The sequence below is a fragment of the Psittacula echo genome (assembly GCF_963264785.1).
Source record: "Psittacula echo genome assembly, chromosome: 5".
NCBI classification, from domain to species: Eukaryota; Metazoa; Chordata; class Aves; order Psittaciformes; family Psittacidae; genus Psittacula; species Psittacula echo.
In genome coordinates, this window is record NC_137739.1 from 17,653,936 (window position 1) to 17,671,941 (window position 18,006).

General features: G+C 60.5%; 2 protein-coding genes across 9 annotated transcripts; both read left to right on the forward strand.

The window, feature by feature from the left end:
- Nucleotides 1-28: 28 nt before the first annotated feature.
- RHOT2 (ras homolog family member T2) lies at nucleotides 29-12,157 on the forward strand. Of its 7 annotated transcripts, XM_080618029.1 has the most exons (19): nucleotides 29-108; nucleotides 329-387; nucleotides 1,265-1,346; nucleotides 1,438-1,481; nucleotides 2,536-2,589; nucleotides 2,946-2,998; nucleotides 3,505-3,613; nucleotides 4,551-4,652; nucleotides 5,038-5,136; nucleotides 5,581-5,689; nucleotides 5,959-6,079; nucleotides 6,881-6,965; nucleotides 7,842-7,987; nucleotides 8,075-8,175; nucleotides 8,248-8,378; nucleotides 8,774-8,854; nucleotides 8,991-9,113; nucleotides 9,213-9,415; nucleotides 10,711-12,157. In XM_080618029.1, exons 1-19 carry the CDS (start codon nucleotides 72-74, stop codon nucleotides 10,826-10,828), a joined length of 1,857 nt encoding a protein of 618 aa, XP_080474155.1. In that variant the 5' UTR covers nucleotides 29-71; the 3' UTR covers nucleotides 10,829-12,157. The 7 variants fall into 7 exon arrangements, with proteins under 7 accessions (XP_080474155.1, XP_080474153.1, XP_080474154.1 ...); XM_080618027.1 differs by having other exon boundaries at nucleotides 8,075-8,378; XM_080618028.1 differs by having other exon boundaries at nucleotides 36-108; nucleotides 334-387; nucleotides 8,075-8,378.
- Nucleotides 12,158-13,530: 1,373 nt separating this feature from the next.
- Nucleotides 13,531-18,006, forward strand: RHBDL1 (rhomboid like 1; the record flags this gene model as incomplete). 2 transcript variants are annotated; one of them, XM_080618034.1, is made up of 8 exons in its annotated part: nucleotides 13,531-13,569; nucleotides 15,493-15,651; nucleotides 15,840-16,064; nucleotides 16,470-16,618; nucleotides 16,708-16,820; nucleotides 17,053-17,153; nucleotides 17,465-17,525; nucleotides 17,735-18,006. In XM_080618034.1, 8 exons carry the CDS (start codon nucleotides 13,531-13,533, stop codon nucleotides 18,004-18,006), a joined length of 1,119 nt encoding a protein of 372 aa, XP_080474160.1. The 2 variants fall into 2 exon arrangements, with proteins under 2 accessions (XP_080474160.1, XP_080474161.1); XM_080618035.1 differs by lacking the exon at nucleotides 15,840-16,064.

Below are 18,006 nucleotides of genomic sequence, written 5' to 3' on the forward strand. Positions count from 1 at the left end.
CTGGTGCGGCCGGAAGTGGGAGGTTGTGGCGGGGAGGGGGTGGCCGCGGTAGAGGTGGCGGCGGTGCTGACATGAAGCGGGACGTGAGGATCCTGCTGCTGGGGGACGGTGAGGCCGGGACGAGGCGCTTCAGTGTGCGGGAGAGACGCTGCGCCCGGCCCCGGGAGCAGGGTTCTGCTTGCCGCGAGTCTGGCGGCTCCGGCGCCCTCCCTCTCTCCCCGTGGCTGCCTCCAAGCGGGCCGGGCTGCGCCGTCCTCCGCCCGGGGCCTCCCGCTGGGAGAGGGCCCCTCGGCCGGGCCGGTGCCAGCGTTCTGCCTTTCTCTCCTAGCCCAGGTGGGGAAGACATCCCTGATCATGGCCCTGGTGGGAGAGGAGTTCCCGGAAGAGGTGAGCGGCAGCGGCGGGACGCTGTGTCCCGGGTGGCGGCCGTGGGGCTGCGGCGGGTGAGCGGGGGGCTTCCGCCGGAACGGTGCTGTCTCCGGTTTGCGCTCCAATTCCTGCCCTGCGGAGGGGTGTAGGGACCTGGCAGGCCTCGCTCCCTGCTGCTGGGGTCTGTGTGGCCCAGTGGACCGTTGGGCACAGCCTTGCCACACAGAGTGGAGCCATTTATTCCTCAGCTCCGGCCTTTGCCTTTTGGCACCAACACAAAGCCTTTAGAAGGGGTGCACCACGTTCCCTGTCCTGTGCCCATTTGGAGACAGGCTTGGTGCTTTGAGCTGGGCCACCTGCGAGGAGCAGCACCCAGCCGGCCCCATGGAGCCTCCCCATAGGTAGTTTGCTGTTGTCCCATCACGGTTTGGGTAGGAAAATGGGATCGTTTTGGCCAGGTGTGTTTGCCCTGTGCTGTCAGGTGGCTTCCCCCACTGCTCACGAGCAGATGGTGCCCTCTGCAACATTCCTGCTGGGAAAACATCAGCTCTGGGGAGGACTGGTCCTGAGCACCTTCCTGTGCTCTCACGGCAGAGCCTGGACAATCAGATTAGAGCTTCTCCCAGCTGCCAGGAAGTCCATCTGGAGAGCTGGGGGAGTGCTGAGGGCTTATCTCTGGAGCAGCAGCACTGGAGAGGCAGCTTCCCCAGTTTCCTGCAGCAAGCTGGGGTTGCAGCTGCAGCCCAGGGACCCAGGAGAGGAGCCACCCCTGGTGTGGAGCTCGTTCCATCCCAGCATCGAGGGAACTGGGGAGCAGCCACGTTGGGCTCTGAAGTCCCTTGTTGTCCATCCTCTCGTCTGTGTTGGGCTGGAGTGGAGGCTGTTGGCTTTGCAGGTGCCACCTCGTGCAGAGGAGATCACGATCCCGGCTGATGTCACCCCGGAGAAGGTCCCCACACACATAGTGGACTACTCGGGTACTGCCTGTGTCCCCTCCATTCTCTACTCCCTGCTCAGCCAAGGGGAGCCGGAAGGGGTCCAGTTGATGATGGGATCTTCTCCTTTCAGAGTCCGAACAGACGGAGGATGAGCTGCAGGAGGAGATCTCTAAGGTGAGCAGGGCTGGAGAGGGGTGTTGCAGAACTGCTCACTCTCCCTCTTAGCCAACCAGAGACACACAGATTAATGCTGTGGGTTTGTTTAATCCTTCCCTATCTGTAATCTGGTGTATGTGGCTAGTCCCAGCCCTCTGGGGATTCTCCAGAAGGAGAGCAGCAGGGGGCAGCCTGCAAGGAGGCAGAAGAGGCTGCTGAGCAGAGGACATGCTCTCAGCCTCAGGATGTTCCCCATGGACTCAGAAGAAGGGAGAAGTAGTTGCTGAGCTTGGGTGAGCCTCCCCTGCTCCCTTCATTAGGTCCTTGTGGCTGCCTGATGAAGCAGTCGCCCAGAGGAGTTGGTTTGGGAGCTGGAGCCCTGGGGAGTGCTGGGCAGGGAGGAACGAGGGCTCCCATGTGTTTGGAAGCAGACATAGAGCAATAATCCCCTTGGCTGGCTGGGGTGGGCCCAGCTGTTCTTCCCTGCCCTGGGATTAACCCTGGCTCTGCAGAGGGGAGGACCTCTTGATTATGGATGATAAAACTGCCTCTCTTCTGCATGTCTCACATGCAGAGCAAGAGCTATTTAATGTTTCCACCTCAATGACTGAATGGCCAAGGAGGTGAGCACAGGAGTCTTGTTTCCTCCACATAGGCTTAAAACGGCCCTGGGAAATCCTGCCTAAGCCCTTGTGTGTCCTCAGGATTAGCACTGAACTCTCTCTTGAAAGGGCCAGTGATCCCTCCTGTCTGCTTCAAACACAGCTGGGGTCAACGCTGCATGCATGGGGTCAGGAGGGGAGGGGGGCAGTGGCCCCTGGACCAGCTCAGCTGCTGAGGGGTGGGAGCAGGGAACCAGGGCTCAGGCCTGGAGGCAGATGGGCTCAGGGGGCTCCTGGAGCAGAAGAGCTGGTCTGTGCTCCGAGCACCCCCTTGTAGAGCTTGTATTGATGGCGGGTGAGTGTTGCTGTGTGTACTTGCTGGGTTTCAGTGCAAGGGCTGTGCTGTGGGCTCAGGCAGCCTCACTGCTGCAGTGACCCTCGCTCACCACCCTCTGCTACTTCTCTTGTAGGCCAACGTGGTCTGCGTGGTGTACGATGTCACCAAAGAGGCCACGATTGAGAAGGTAAGGGGGGTCCCACCAGAGTCCCGAGCAGCAGTACCAGTGGGAAAGGGGTGCCCAGTGCTGGGTCCTCACACCCTGCCCTGGCTTTTTGCTGTGGGTGGGTGTTGGTGCCCCCCAGCCTTGCGGAAGGGGTTTGCGATTTTGAGACCGGTGCAAGCAGAAGAAGGCTGAGCACAGCCTAAGTGTGCTCCCACGCCGGCTGTTGTCCTCACGTGCTGTGGGACAAGGCTTGCTGGATCCTTCTGCTGGCATCCAGCATCCCTGGGGCTGCTGGTGCAGGGAAATGCTGGGAGCAGATGGCTGCAGGGATGTGCTGGGGCTGCACTGACAGGCGTTTCCCTGTGCTCACCTTCCAGATTCGCACAAAGTGGATCCCCATGGTGAATGGGGGAGCTGAAAAGGGCGCCAGGTAACGTGTCTGGTGTGGACTGTGTGTGCAGATTTGGGGGTTTACAGAGGCCCACCAAAGGGTGCCCGCCACGCTCGCCTCCTCTTGTGGTTACTGAGATCAGACCAGCTCTGTGGCTTGTTACATGACCATGTGTAACTGAAGAACACGAGGATTTTTCTCCTTCATGGATCTAGCTGAGGGCTCCAGGAGAGGGTTCCTTCCCCTCCTTGATCTCTTCTAAGCCAGGCAGGGAGATGAGCCTGCCAAGGGAGACACAGAAGCCTCAGTCTGTGTGGATTGCTTGGGCAGAAGGCTGCTGTGCTGGATTAAAGGCTCCTGAACGTATTGTTGCTTGGTGAAAGCGTAAGCAGGATCAGGCAGCCTGTTCTTCAGATGGATGCTGCCAGCTGCTCTGGACCTTGCAGAGAGTGGGGGGGATGCTCCCAGCCTGCTGCCCACGAGCAGGTGTGACTGGGGCAGCACTGGCCTCACTCGTGCTCTCTGACATTCCATCTCTTCCCCAGGATCCCCATTATTTTGGTGGGAAACAAGTCTGACCTGCAGATGGGGAGCTCCATGGATGTCATCCTGCCCATCATGAACCAGTTCTCAGAGATTGAGACCTGTGTGGAGGTGAGGGAACTCCAGAGCCTCCCTGAGGGGTAGCAGCACTTACCTGGTGTGAGTCAGGGAGCCTTTGTGCTTGTGGAGGTGATGTTGGGGCCCCCAATACAAGAGAGACGTGGAGCTGTTGGAGCGAGTGCAGAAGAGGCCACAGAGATGCTGCGAGGGCTGGAGCAGCTCTGCTCTGGAGCCAGGCTGAGAGAGCTGGGCTTGTTCAGCCTGGAGAAGAGAAGGCTCCTTAAGGGGAGACCTTAGAGCAGCTCCAGTGCCTAAAGGGGCTACAAGAAAGCTGGAGAGGGGCTTTGGACAGGGGCCTGTAGGGACAGGCCAAAGGGGAATGGCTTTAACCTGCCAGAGGGGAGATTGAGATGAGCTCTTAGGCAGAAGTTCTTCCCTGTGAGGGTGCTGAGGCACTGGCACAGGTTGCCCGAGGAAGCTGTGGCTGCCCCATCCCTGGCAGTGTTCAAGGCCAGGTTGGACGGGGCTTGGAGCAACCTGGTCTGGTGGAAGGTGTCCCTGCCTATGGCAGAGGGTTGAAACTGGATGAGCTTTAACGTCCCTTCCCACCCAAACCAGTCTGGGATTCTATGATCTGCCCTGCTAACCCTGCTGTGCAGCAGTCCCTGTCTGGATCTTGAGGGCCTGTGCTTTAGGCATTCTGTCCTTTGTCTTCCTTGCAGGGGGTGGCTGTCAGTGTCTGCCCACTCTGGCTCTTGCTGTAACTGATGTTGAAGCTATACACAGCCCCTGTCGGCTCTGGGGCTGTGGAACAGGCACAGCAAAGCCAGAGCACAAGCAGGTTTCCCTCTTGTGAGCAAACGTTGCTCTGTGCTTTGGTGCACAATCTGTCTGGTTCAGGGGGCTTGTGTCCTCCTCCCTCTGCTCTGTGTCACCAGCCCATTGCCTGCCCTCACTCACAGAGCTGTCTCTTCCTTTGAATCTCCAGTGCTCTGCCAAGAACCTCAAGAACATTTCTGAGCTCTTCTACTATGCCCAGAAAGCTGTGCTGCACCCCACTGCCCCCCTCTACGACCCAGAGGAAAAGCAGGTAAGAAGGTCTGCTCAAAGCCCCTGGGGGATCTCCTTATCATCACAGTGCCCTGATCTGGGGCTGTGCTTTTGCCCCTGGAGAGTTTGGGCCAACACCTAAACCAAGGGGAAAGCACCCATCTCCCGTGCTCAGCACAGCCAGCTGAGCATGGCCAGGCCAGAGAGGCCAGGATCATGTTGGGGTAGAAGCCATCATGCTCCAGGCCATGTTAGCCATGGGAAGGGTCCAGGAGAAGACTTCCCCTGGAGCTGTGATACTGGCATAGCTGGACCGTGCTCCCAGCCAGCACTGGAAGGCAACCCCTCTGCACATGGGGTTTCAGGAGGCAGAGCCAGGCTAATGGTGTTGCCTTGTTTTTGTCACGATGGTTGGTCCCTTGCAGCTGAAACCTGCATGTGCACGAGCACTGACACGGATTTTCAACCTCTCGGACCAGGATAACAACCAGATCCTTAGTGATGATGAACTCAACTACTTCCAGGTAGGGCTGGCTGCAGAGCTGAGATGATCCCCAGCCCCTCATGGAAAGCCCTAGTGTCCCCTTTCCATCCATCACAAGGCAGAAAGGCAGACACAGCTGTCCTGTTTGCATCCAGTACTTCTGCTGTTGGGCAGCTGTAGCTAAAGCACCCTAAGGTGCATCTTGGAGCACATGGGGATCTACAGGTCTTCCATCTTCACTAAGCTTGGGCTGAGTTTGCTCTGCAGTGGGAAGAGCAGGAGGCACTGGAGCTGTTGAGAGTCATGTATTACTGGGATGCTGAAGAGCAAGGGTTTGGTGAAGGTCCAAGGCAGGAATCCCTGGGCTGGGTGGATTTTCTGTCCTAGAAACTCCCCTTGCCAGAGGAGAGGGATGCTGGCAAGACAGAGGCTTGGACTGTCCGAGTGCTTTGCTGACAATGACCTTCTTTCTCCTGGGAGGCAGAAATCCTGTTTTGGAAACCCACTGGCTCCCCAGGCCCTGGAGGACGTGAAAGTAGTTGTGTGTAAGAACACCACAGACGGGGTGCAGGACAACGGCCTGACCTTGAACGGTAACAGCACAGGGGCTCTGTGCCCCATCCTAGCAACAGATGGGGAACCCCCCCTTCAGCACATTGTGAGGGGCCCTGACATTGGTTTGAGCCTCCCAGTTCTCATTCCAAGCCTAGATAGTCCCTCTTGTCAAAGCAAGTCAGAGCCTGCTCTGGCTACTAGAGCTCTCTGTCCAGCAGCCGGTTTTCCCAGGGAATGCATGGTCCCAAGGAGTGGATCCCTGAGGCTGAGCCCCTGCTGTGTCTGAGCCACCTGATCTCTCCTGCAGGCTTCCTCTTCCTCAACACGCTCTTCATTCAGAGGGGCCGGCACGAGACCACGTGGACCATTCTCCGCCGCTTTGGGTACGACGACGAGCTGGAGCTAACAGATGACTACCTGTACCCACAGTACGTATCCCGCCTGGGGTGGGGTGGCCAGGGTGTGATACCCCCGTGGTGCACAGCCTGAGCTCCCCAGCTGCTTTGCTGGCTCCTGCCCACACCCAGTGCCCTGCTGTGTTCCTCAGCTGAGGCTGAATCTGCATCCGTAGCTCATGGTCAGGTTCATGCTCCTCCATCTTCCCCTGTGGGCAGGAGCTGACCAACATGGGGTTGGCAATGCATATAATGGGCCTTGGAGCTGCTGGCTCTGGTAGGCAGGCAGGGAGGTGGGGAACGAAGGCCTGTCCCTAACTTCACATTAGCAAGAGGTTTTTGAAGGCTGCTCCATCTCTGCCTGAGCTGAGGCAGAACGGCTCTGTCAGGAGCAGTGAGCTGTCAGCATGGCCCTCCTGGCTGATTCTGCAGCTGCTGCCTCTTCTCTGCTCCCTGCCACTCTGGAAGTGGTGATCCAGCAGTAATGAAAGGGTTTGGCTTGTGAGCTGCCTTGTCTTCTCCCCAGACAGCAGGCTGTGCAGGGAGGCAACAGGGTGCATGCTGGTGGAAAGCACCCCGGGGGGGGTGCTGTGCCCTGCTGAAGCCTTGGGCGTGAGGCTCCATCATCTCTCTGGCTGCTTGGGATGTGCTGAGGAGATGCCACTGTGCACCCTTGAGGGCTTCTTCCCTAAACAAAGGGCCGTGGCAAGGAGCGGCCAGGCCTGGAGACAACTACTGGTCTTGAGCAGGGAGGGAGTGGGGAGCTCTGGCTTGGCTGCAGACTTGCTCACGCTCTGCCCTTGCTTCAGAGCTCACTTGTGTCTCCTCCACCAGATTCCGGCTGCCTCCTGGCTGCTCCACAGAGCTCAACCACTTGGGCTACCAGTTCCTGCAGCGGCTGTTCGAGAAGCATGACAAGGTGGGCAGAGTGTGCTGGAGCTGCCTGGGAGGGGATGCTCTGCTGGGCCTGCACGTAGCTGCTCTCCTCTGCTCCAAGGAGCAGTTGAGGGGCTTCCCTCTGCCACAGCACTCCCTTCAAAGCTGCTTGCCCAGGCTTTGGGAGCTGGAAGTGGTCAGAGCAAGTCTGATGGCATGTCAAGGGGCTGTGGTCATGACCCTTGACCAAAGGACAGCCAGTAAAGTTTGGCACTTCAGGGGCTGGGTCCAAGTTAACAAACTGGTGCCTGGCTGCAGCATGAAGGGAGACAGGGAAACAGGCAGGGCTGCTGGCCTGCAGCCACAGACCAAGAACGAGCATTCACACAGCTGCCAACCCTATTGAGGGGGTGCCAGGATGGAGAGGGAGAGAAAGCAACTGGTCTGTGCCATGCTCTGGTTCTTTGGAGAGAGGGAGAAGGGGATGTGCTGGATCTGCCATGCACCTGCACACAGTAGTTACTCAGATGTTGATGTGCACTGGAGTACAGCAGCCCTGTGGCCACGGGGAATTGCAGCACTGAGCTGATGCATGTCCGAGTGTGCCCAGTGCTGCAGATCCTGTGCTGGTGGCCACACACAGACCTTGGGTGCTACCCTGCAGTGTTCAGGACCAGGCTGGACCAGTGCAGGCTGCTGTTGGGTGGCTGGCCCTGGGGAAGCCAGGAACAGCAGCTCAGGGCTGTGGGATTAATTTCTGCCATTGGAAGCATCCCTGTGTCGTTACACAGCAGCAAGCAAGGTGGCTTGTGTCCTGGTGATGCTCTCTAGATCCTGTCAGTACTTGGTGTGGCTGCAGAGAGCTGCTGGCACTACATGGGCTGTGTCCTCAGCTGCTGACTCCTCTCCATCTCTGCAGGACCAGGATGGAGCCCTCTCACCCACAGAGCTGCAGAATTTCTTCAGTGTCTTCCCCTGCATGCCCTGGGGTCCTGAGCTCTACAATACGGTATGCACCACTGATAAAGGCCTGCTTTCCCTGCATGGATTCCTCTGCCAGTGGACGTAAGCTCAGTCCCTCTCCCTGCCTGTACTCACATCTCTTAGCCCTTGCTGATGCTGTTGGCTTCCTGGTGTGCTCCGTCTCTGCAGGCTCATGGCTTACCTGGACGTGCGGCACTGCCTGGCGTGCCTGGGCTACCTGGGCTACCCCATCCTCTCGGAGCAGGACTCCCAGACACAGGCCCTCACGGGTACAGCCATGCCCTCCCCTCCTGTCATGGCTCAGGTCTCTCCTTTCACTCACCCAAGCTCTCTCCTGCCAGTGACCCGGGAGAAGAGGATTGACCTGGAGAAAGGCCAGACCCAGAGAAACGTCTTCCTTTGCAAGGTGCTGGGAGCCAGGGGCGCAGGCAAGTCTGCCTTCCTGCAGGCCTTCCTCGGCAGGAGCCTGGTGGTGAGTGCTGCTCTCCTCTTGAGAGGGAAGGCCCGGCGGAGAGCCCTGAGGCCGTTGAGCTGGCCAAATCTGCCCATGGCCAGATCCCAGCAAAGGGCTTCACACCCTGCTCCATGCTGGTTGCTGTGGCTCTTGAATCCTTAACTTTGGCAGTGGGCCTGTCCCCTCTACTTGTCCCGAGGGGCTGGAGGGGCTGTGCCTTTCCCAAGCAGCCGCACCTCCCATGCCTGAGCGAGGTGATGCTCACTTGCCCTACGTTACAGCCCCGTGTCTCATGCCAGGCACTGGCTGGCCTTCCAGTGGCTGTTACACCACGGGGACCTGGGGCTGTGTGAAATGGTCTCCCTCCCTCAAGCTCTTGCTGCCGGCCCTCTGAGATGGTGTTTTCATGGCAGGCTCAGAGGGAGAACCCAGGAGAGCCATCCCTCTATGCCATCAACACAGTGCAGGTCAACGGCCAGGAGAAGTACCTTATAGTAAGTTGGGGAGAGGAGGGAAGGGCTGCTGTGCCTGTCTGGCATCAGGGCTGGCGCAGTACCTGGTGCTGGTGTTGGAAGTGGCCCATACTGGTCACACGGTGCTGTGCCACATGGCCTTTCCCTCCACCTCCAGCTATATGAGGTGGGCACTGACACGACATTCCTGAAGCCATCAGACACAGCCTGTGATGTCGCCTGCTTCATCTACGACCTGAGCGAGCCCAGGTCCTTCAGCTACTGTGCCAGTATTTATAAGGTAGGCGCAGGGGCCCTGGGGCTTTCAGCCTCTGTGTAGCAGCCCCACATCTCCCAGGCTTGGTGGCTTACCCCTTGCTGGGACTTCTTGTCTCTGCAGCAACACTACTTGGACAGCCAGATCCCCTGTGTCTTTGTGGCCTCCAAGACAGACCTGCCAGAAGCGAGTCACCAGCCTGGCCTCTCCCCTGCTGAGTTCTGCTACAAGCACTGCCTCCCACCACCCTTCCTCTTCTCCTGCCATGGCCAGGGGCCACCCGGCACTGCTGTGTACACCAAGCTGGCCACCGCCGCCACCTTCCCGTTAGTATCCTTCCCATGGAGGGTGCTCTTGGGGGAGGAGCAGAGCTTGGGGGGCCAGGAGGGGCTGTGTCCAAACCCTGCCTCTGCCACGACGCCTTGGGTTTGGTTTCTCTGTAAGCTTCTGGTGTCATCTGCTCATACAAGTAATCAAAACCAAAAGGGCACTTTATTCACTGCTTGGAGTGGGTGGCAGCTCTCTTCTGCCTTGTGTGTGTCTCTGGCAGATTTATTAGATAGATCCTGCCACGGGAGGTTTTATTTCTGAAGCCTGAGATGAAACTGCTAAAGGGGAGCAGCCAGCCTGGTTTGCCAAGGCCCGCAGAGGGGGGTGGCAGCTATTTTCTCCCTATGAGGTGGATCAGACTGAAAAAAGAGGTCAGCAAAGCGAGACCTCTGTTCACACAGCCTCCCTTTGGGAAGGAACAGCACCTGAAAGGGGCTGGATAACGGGGCAGGACAGGGCCAGGGACATTTGGGAAGGAGGAGTCTCTGTGTGGCATCACCCTGCTTAAGGAGCAGAGGAGGGGGCTGAGGGTCAGCTCAACAGCGTGGGTAGAGCCCTCCTGGGGAGAGTGTGTGGGTGCCTTGGGAGCCAGGCTGGGATTACCAGTGAGTGGTTTTCCCTCCAGCTGCTTTTCAATAAACAACTTTATTTTTAGAGCTGACACTTCTTTTTATTTTTTTTTCCCTCTGCAGTATTAAAATTTAAATATTCTTAATATATCTTAGGGTATGTGGTATAAATAAATAACAGCGTAATGGAGGGCCAGTGATTGGCTCTTCCCCCTCGATTTAGTGGGGAATGAATAATGGATCTCTCTTTCCTCCTCTGAGAGGAGCATGTTGATGCTGGACAGCACATGTTTAGGAGGGGAATGTGTACATTGGGCATGATGGAGCCTTTTTCCCTCCCTGCCCTTTGGTTGGTCTCTGCCTGCATCTGCTGCTGGGTCTGTGTGCACTTGGAGCTGGGAAAGCAGCTTGACCTAGAAAGGCAGCTCCTACCTCATACCTGTTATTAGGGGTTGCTGTGCTATTTCCAGGATGGATAGAGCCACATCTGTCCCACCAGAGGCTTGATGATGATGCTGGGTTCTCCAGTGTGCAGGGCAGGGGAGACTCTCGGTGCTCTCTGCCTCTGTCCCCAGCCTGGAGCTGTGCTGTGGCCTCTCTCTCTCCTTCCCGGGACACCGCAACCTCACTACATGGGGTGGAAGCACTCTGGGCTGTCGGGGATCTTGCTGTTGGACAGTGTTGCTGTGCACCTTCTCACCAGCCTCTCTCTTTCCTTGCAGTCACTTGAACGCCGTGGAGCTGGGAGCCGCATCCTTCTGGCTGCGGGTGGCACTGGGGGCCGCGGTGACAGTGCTGGTGGGGTTCACACTCTACCGGGTGCTAGGCAAGAACAAATGAGAGGACCCTGCAGCTCATCCTGCTGTGACACCAGCCTCCCCCTCCCCAGCACTGCCCCGAGGGGCCCTGCCTCAAGCTGGTCCCTGGTAGGAAATGCTCCTTTTCGCCCAGCCTGGATTGCAGGACCAGTGAAACCAGAGCTCCCAGCACCAGCAGTATCGATCCCCCAGCACCAGCCACCCTGACCCTGCCGTCCTCACGGCCCCTGCCCAGCTGTTGTGCCAGGGCCAGGATCAGCTGGGGGGATCAGCCTCATCTTTTATTCTGTTAATATTTTTTAATGTTTTTAAGCTCAAACGTCAGTGTCTCAGTGTCTATGGGGCCGGGCACATCCCTTCCCCAGGGGTCTGGGCTGGTGCTCTTGTTCTGGGGTCAGCACTCCCAAGGCACCTCCGGCAGCAGCAGAGCCATCCATTGGGCTCGTGGCTTCAGCCCCTGGGATCACACCTCTGTCCCCAGTCCCTGTGTCCCTCAGCCAGCCCTGGGAAAGGCAGACCTCCTGTGTTTTGGGGTTGGGACGCTGTGGCTGCAGCCCTCGCTGCAAGGGGAGGGAGTGAGCTCCAGGACCTGTCCCAGGCTCATTCTGTCTCTTGTTCCAGCACAAAACCACTCTGAGCCCTGCAGTGTGCCAGGCTCCTGGCCCCTCTGCCCTCCATGAGGGCCTGGCATGTCACAGGACTCATCCTGCTGGCCCCAGTGTGTGCCTCTGGCCCCGCTGCGGCTGTCCCCAAGCACAAGGCTCTGGGTGTTGCATCTCCTGATACAACTGGAAGCTGTTTTCTCCCGTGTCCTCTGCCCTCACCAGTGTTGATGCTGTCACTTCAGCTCAGTGCAGATCTGGGGCTGGGGTCCAACAGCATCCCCATCTCCGTGTCCCAAAGAGCAAGGCCACCCTGTGCCAGCCCCTGTGCTCTCCTCAGCATCCCTGGACTTCCAGCCTCCTGCAGGGAGTCTGGGTCAGCTCCTGTCTGCATGATCCCAGCTCCTGGGCTGTGACCACACTCAGGCCAGGTTTTGTTGCCAGCAGCTGCTGGGACAGCACCAAGGTCACTGCCAGAGCTGCTTTTTGCTGTGTTTTGTCTACTGAAACTCCTTGGGGCCTGGAGCCAGTGAGGCGAGTGTCTTCATCCTACTGCTGCCCATCCCAGTGCTGGCTGGAGCTGCTCTGCCATCGGGCTCTCGTTGCTGGCCTGGGGTTCCCATATCCCTTCTCTGTGTGTGGCTGTTGGCCAGGCCTGTGTCCCGTGCTCTGACCCTGCTCCCAGCACCGGTCTGTGCCTGGCAAAGCCACACTTTCAGGTTTGTTCTCTACACCCGAATAAATTTTTGCACACCTTCCCCTTGCACAGCGTGTCCTGCGTGTCCTGGGGAGCAGGATGGAATCGAGGTGGGAGCGAGGACACCCAGAGGGGGGGGCTTTGGGGGTTTGCTCCTGTTTGGAGCAGTTCCAGGGATTTAGGGCAGGCTGAAGCCTGGCCCTGTGGGAGACAAGGCCATGTGTGTGTGTCCCAGGGGTGGGAGCCAGGGCAGCCAGGAGTGCTGGGGCAAAGATGGGAAGCGGCACTGCCATGTGGGACAAAGAAGGCAATGCCAAGGTGAGTGGGACAAAGGAGGCAATGCCAAGGTGGATGGGGCACGCGGTGCTCCCTGGTGAGTCCAAACCAGGCCGGGCCCCGTGGGAGCAGCAAGCCCGTGGTGAGTTATTAATAGTGCTGGTGTGCTGGGTCTGCATGCATGGTCCCTGAGGAAGGAGCCTGGGAATTGACCCCCTGCCTGGCATTCCTGCCTGCCCTGCCTGTGCGGGGCGGCCTCATGGCAGGCAGGGCTATGAGGTACTGGGCTCCCCACTTGCAGTGGGGATGAGCTGTGGCCCATGAGTGGTACCCATACTGGGATACTGGTACCCATATTGGAATGGTGGTACCCATGCTGGAATACTGGTACCTGTACTGGGATGCAGGTGCCAGGCTCCATTCCAGGATGCATATTCTTGTAGCAGGATGCAGGTGCTGTACTGGGATGCAGAAACATGCGTCAAGATACAGGTACTATACTGGGGTGTGGGTACCCATTCTGGGATGCAGGTATTGTACCAGGATGTGAGACTATACTGGGCTGTACATACCAGTGCTGGGATGCAAGTACCTATACTGGGATGTGATAACCATACTGAGACGTGGGTACGACACTGGGATGTGAATACTGTACTGGGATGCAGGCACCGTACCGGGATGCGGGTCCCGTGCTGGGATGTGAGTGCTGTACTGAGATGTGGATACCATTACTGGGATGTAGGTGCCAGGACTGGGATGCGGGTACCGTTCCGGGATGCAGGCACCAGCTGTGAGTGCCGGGTGCCTTCCCTCCCTCCCTCCCCGCTCCTTTCTGGGAGGGCCTCGGGGCGGGTCCCGGTTCCCGGCGGCGGGGGGGGACCGTTGTGGGGGGGCGCTGCGCCGCGCGCTGCGGTGGGGGCGGCTCCGCTCGGTTCCGCTCCCGCCCCCGCCGCCGCCGCCGCCGCCGCCGCCCCGCTGCCACCGGCGGCTCCCGGCGCCGCCGCTGCCGCCCGCTCCCGGGCCCGCCGCAACGCGGGGCTGGCGGGAAGAGCCGCCCCCCCCGGAGCCCCCGCCGCCCGCGCCGCTCCCCTGCCCGGTTCGCCGGCCCCGGGCGCGGGGGAGCGGCGGAGCCCAACGCCCGCCGGGTGCATGGACAGGAGCTCCCTGCTGCAGCTCATCCAGGAGCAGGTGAGCGCGGGGGGAGCACCGGGCACCGCTCGCGGGTGGGGGGCGCCGGGCTCCGCTCGCGGTGGGAGGATGCTCGCCCGCACCGGGCAGCGCTGTCCAAGGCTCCGGCAGGCACCGGGCAGCGCTGCCCGCCCAGGGCGGCTCCCGCGCTCGCTGAGCATCTCCCGGTGCCCCCGGCCCTGCCCCGAGGGACCGGACCCCCCTCCCCCTGTTACGCCGCTGAGACCGCGCAACTCAGCTCACTTGTGGCCTCCCCCTTGCCCCGGCGCTGCCCCGGGCTGGGTCCCGCCGGGTTCTCCCTCAAGGACGAGAGGTGCTGGGTCCCCCCAACCCCGCCGTGTGCCGAGCCCCGGCACTGGGCGCAGGATCGGGCCCGGGGCTGTCGTGGAGCTGTGCCCCGCCTCTGTTGGGCTGGGGGGGGGCGCATCCAGCCCCGTGACCTGATTGCAGGATCAGGCCGTGGAGCGTTGACGCTGTGCTGGGCTCCGCTGGGATGGGGGAATCAGCTCCCCCGGCGCTGGCACCCGGTCCCCCGAGCATCCCCCCTTGTGCTTGGCCACCTCGTCCCTCCCTCCCCCCCGGCCCTGGGCCGAACCGACTGCTCTGCCCTGGGGATGGGGAGGGAATTCATTGGAGGTCAGGAATATGAACGGCCCCCCTCGCCCCCAACTGGCTCCGTGACCTTGGCCTTGTTCCCCAGCCCAGGAGCTGGGGTGCATCCCCTGTGTCACCCCAGCTTCACCATGAGGGCTCCGGGTGCCTCTGAGCCGTTCAGGGATGGGCAGCATCTTCCTAGGAGAGAGTGGAAACTGGGAGAGCAGGGAAGGGCTGGGGGGGCTGCAGGGCGGCTGCAGGGAGGCAGTGGGGGGAGATGCACCCCAAAAGCAGAGAGGGGCTTCCTGACTGCTGCTTGGGCTCGGGAGACCATCGAGCTCAGTGTGTGCCAGTGCATTGGGAAAGCATGTGCCAGGTCCCAGCATGGCACATGCACGTGGCTCCAGTGGGGTGGGAAGGGGGGGCATGGGGCATGAGTGGCACCAGGGAGCTCCTGCAGCCCAGCACCTCAGGGTGTTCTGAGGATGTAAGTGCTGCTTTTACTCCACATCCTGCACCCCACAGACTGCACCCTGCATCCCACCTTGCACCCCGCATCCCACCCTGCACCCTGCATCCCACACCAACTTCCGCAAGGCTTCAGGTAGCCGTACCAGCCTTGGGAAAGAGGCTTCGGCTGTTCCCTTCCTGGAAGGGATGGTCTGCACACCGGGATGGAGGTAGAGTCCTGCCCATCCCACAAGGATGAGTTTCCTCACCTGCATTTCATTCCTTACAGGAAAAAGGACCAAACCCAACACTCATCACTCATCAGGGTGATGCTGCAGGGTGCAGGGTCCCGACCACCCCCAGCCATAGGTGCCTTCTTCCTATCTCCATCCTCCTTGTGCCACCCCACAAGTGGGACCACACTGAATGCTCAGTGTGCTGGGTACCAATGGTGCATGATGCCTGGAGGGCTCAGGATGCCCCAGCACAGGGTGCCTGGTGTGTTGTGTGCAGGAGGAGCAGGAGGATGAGGAGGAGGCTGGTGCCAGGGCTGCGCGTGTGTTTAGCTTCGTGGCTTCCTGGCTGTCAGGCTGCTGGCGGCAAGAAATAACTGAGTGGGAGAGTATTGGCTGTGCCACGGGGAGATGAGGATGGTGATGGGGATGCTGACAGGGCACCGGGGCACTCGCATGGCACCTGCACCATGCAGGGTGCAGGCTGGGTGCAGGCTGTAGCCTCCTGCAGAGAGGCAGGGGCTGGTAGTGTTGTGAAGCAGCATATGAGACCTCCACGCTTGAGGCCAGGGTGAGAGGTACTGGGCGGTCTTCCCGGGCAATGAGGGAGCTGCATCCTGGTGATGCCTCATGCCGTGCCCCACAGCTCGACCCTGAAAACACCGGCTTCATCGGGGTGGAGACGTTTGCCAGCCTCGTGCACAGCCATGAGCTGCCCCTGGACCCCGCCAAGCTGGACATGCTGGTGGCCCTGGCACAGGGCAACGACGAGGGGCAGGTCTGCTATCAGGAGCTGGTAGACCTGGTCAGTCCTGGGGGGGCACTGGGATGGTTTGGGCACCGGGCACCTCCCTGTGTCCCTGGGGACAGGGGGGTGGTGGGTGCCGGTGTTCCCCAGGGGGCTCCCCTGGCATGACACAGTGATGGCGGGGCTTGCCCGTTCTGGGCTGCAACGCGGGGCGGCGATGGGCAGGGGGTGGCCTGTCCCTGCAGATGAGCAGCAAGCGCTCGAGCAGCTTCAAGCGTGCCATTGCCAACGGGCAGCGTGCGCTGCCCCGCGACGTGCTGCTGGACGAGACCGGCCTCGGCTTCTACAAGCGCTTCGTGCGCTACGTGGCCTACGAGATCCTGCCCTGCGAGATGGACCGGCGCTGGTACTTCTATCAGCACCGCGCCTGCCCGCCCCCCGTCTTCATGGCAGCCGTCACCCTCACACAGGTACAGTGGCCATTGGGCGTGCAGGACGGGTGACTCTGGTTGTGATGTGCCAGTACCCATGGGGGGATCAGATCTGGCATGGAAGGTGTGGATGACCCCAATTATGATGTCCTAGTGGCCGTGGGGTATCAGATCTGGAGGAGAGGAGATGGGTGACCCCAGCTGTAATGTCTTGACGGCCATGGGAGGATCAGACCAAAAGTGGAAGGAATGGGTGACCCCAGCTGTGATGTGTCAGTGCACATGGGGGGCTCAGATCTGGCATGGAAGAGATGGGTGATGCTAGTTGTTATGTCCTGGGTGATCAGACCCAGGGCAGAGGGCGTGGGTGACTCCAGGACAGAGAAACGACAAGGGTGGCGGTCTCAGCAGTATGTCTGAGGTTGGCTGTGGGCTTTGGTGCAGATCATCGTGTTCCTCTGCTATGGGGCCCGGCTGAACAAGTGGGTGCTGCAGACCTACCACCCCGAGTACATGAAGAGCCCCCTGGTCTACCACCCAGGGCACCGCGCGCGCGCCTGGCGCTTCCTCACCTACATGTTCATGCACGTGGGGTAGGTCCCTGCTGCCGGGGTGGACACAACAACGGGTCTGGGGGGTACACCCATGGGCTGAGGTGTCCCCTCCCGTGCTGCCTGCGCAGGCTGGAGCAGCTGGGGTTCAACGCGCTCCTGCAGCTGATGATTGGGGTGCCCCTGGAGATGGTGCACGGCATCCTGCGCATCAGCTTCCTCTATCTGGCCGGAGTCCTGGCAGGTGGGTGTGTGGTACTTGGGGGGTGGGGGGACAGGACTGTCCCCATCCATCCCCATCACCAGCCCCTGGGGAGATGCCCCCTGATGGGGATGCGGGGCTTGGCTCCTGACGGCTGGGTACCAGCAGCATCGCGTGCCCCAGGGAGGCATCACAGCCCGTGATTGATTAATGTGGACATGATTAATTAATGGCACGGGGGGAGGCCCTGCGCTGAGCCCTGCTGTGCCCACAGGCTCCCTCACCGTCTCCATCACGGACATGCGGGCGCCGCTGGTCGGGGGCTCAGGGGGGGTCTACGCGCTCTGCTCAGCACATCTCGCCAACGTCGTCATGGTCAGGCAGTGAGGGGCACTGGGTGGTGGGAGGGAGGTGGGGTGGGGTGACCTGGGGGCGGGGGGATGTCATGGGATGGGTGGCATTGGGTGTCATTGCAGGGTGGGTGACATGGTTGGGTGGATGATGCGTTGGGGTGGCATCACAGGGTGGGCACCATCATGCGGGTGTCATCTTGGGATGAGTGTGGCTGAGAGAAGAGGGGACACTGGGGGGGATCCATGGGGCCAGGGCACAACTCTGTTGGGACACACTGTCCCATAGTCCGCCCATCCATCTGTCTGCCCATCCATCCATCCATCCATCCACAGAACTGGGCTGGAATGCGCTGCCCCTACAAGCTGCTGCGGATGGTGCTGGCACTGGTGTGCAGTGAGTACCGGGGGCCAGGGTGGGCAATGTGGGGTGGGGGGATGTAGTATTGGGTGGTTTGGGCAGTGTGGGGTGGAGGGTGCAGTGTGGGGCAGGGGAATATGGTGTGGGTTGGAGGGTGCAGCATGGGGCAGGGGATGCAGTGTGGGTCAGAGGGTGCAGAGTGGGGCAGGCAGTGCGTGTCGGGGCGCGCTGACCTCTGCCCGCAGTGAGCTCCGAGGTGGGCCGCGCCGTGTGGCTCCGGTTCTCGCCGCCGCTGCCTGCCGCGGGGCCGCAGCCCAGCTTCATGGCGCACTTGGCCGGGGCCATCGTGGGCATCAGCATGGGGCTGACGATCCTGCGCAGCTACGAGGAGAGCCTGCGTGAGCAGTGCGGCTGGTGGGTGCTGCTGCTCTCCTACGGCACCTTCCTCCTCTTCGCCGTCTTCTGGAACATCTTTGCCTACGACTTGCTTGGGGCACAGATCCCCCCCCCGCCATAA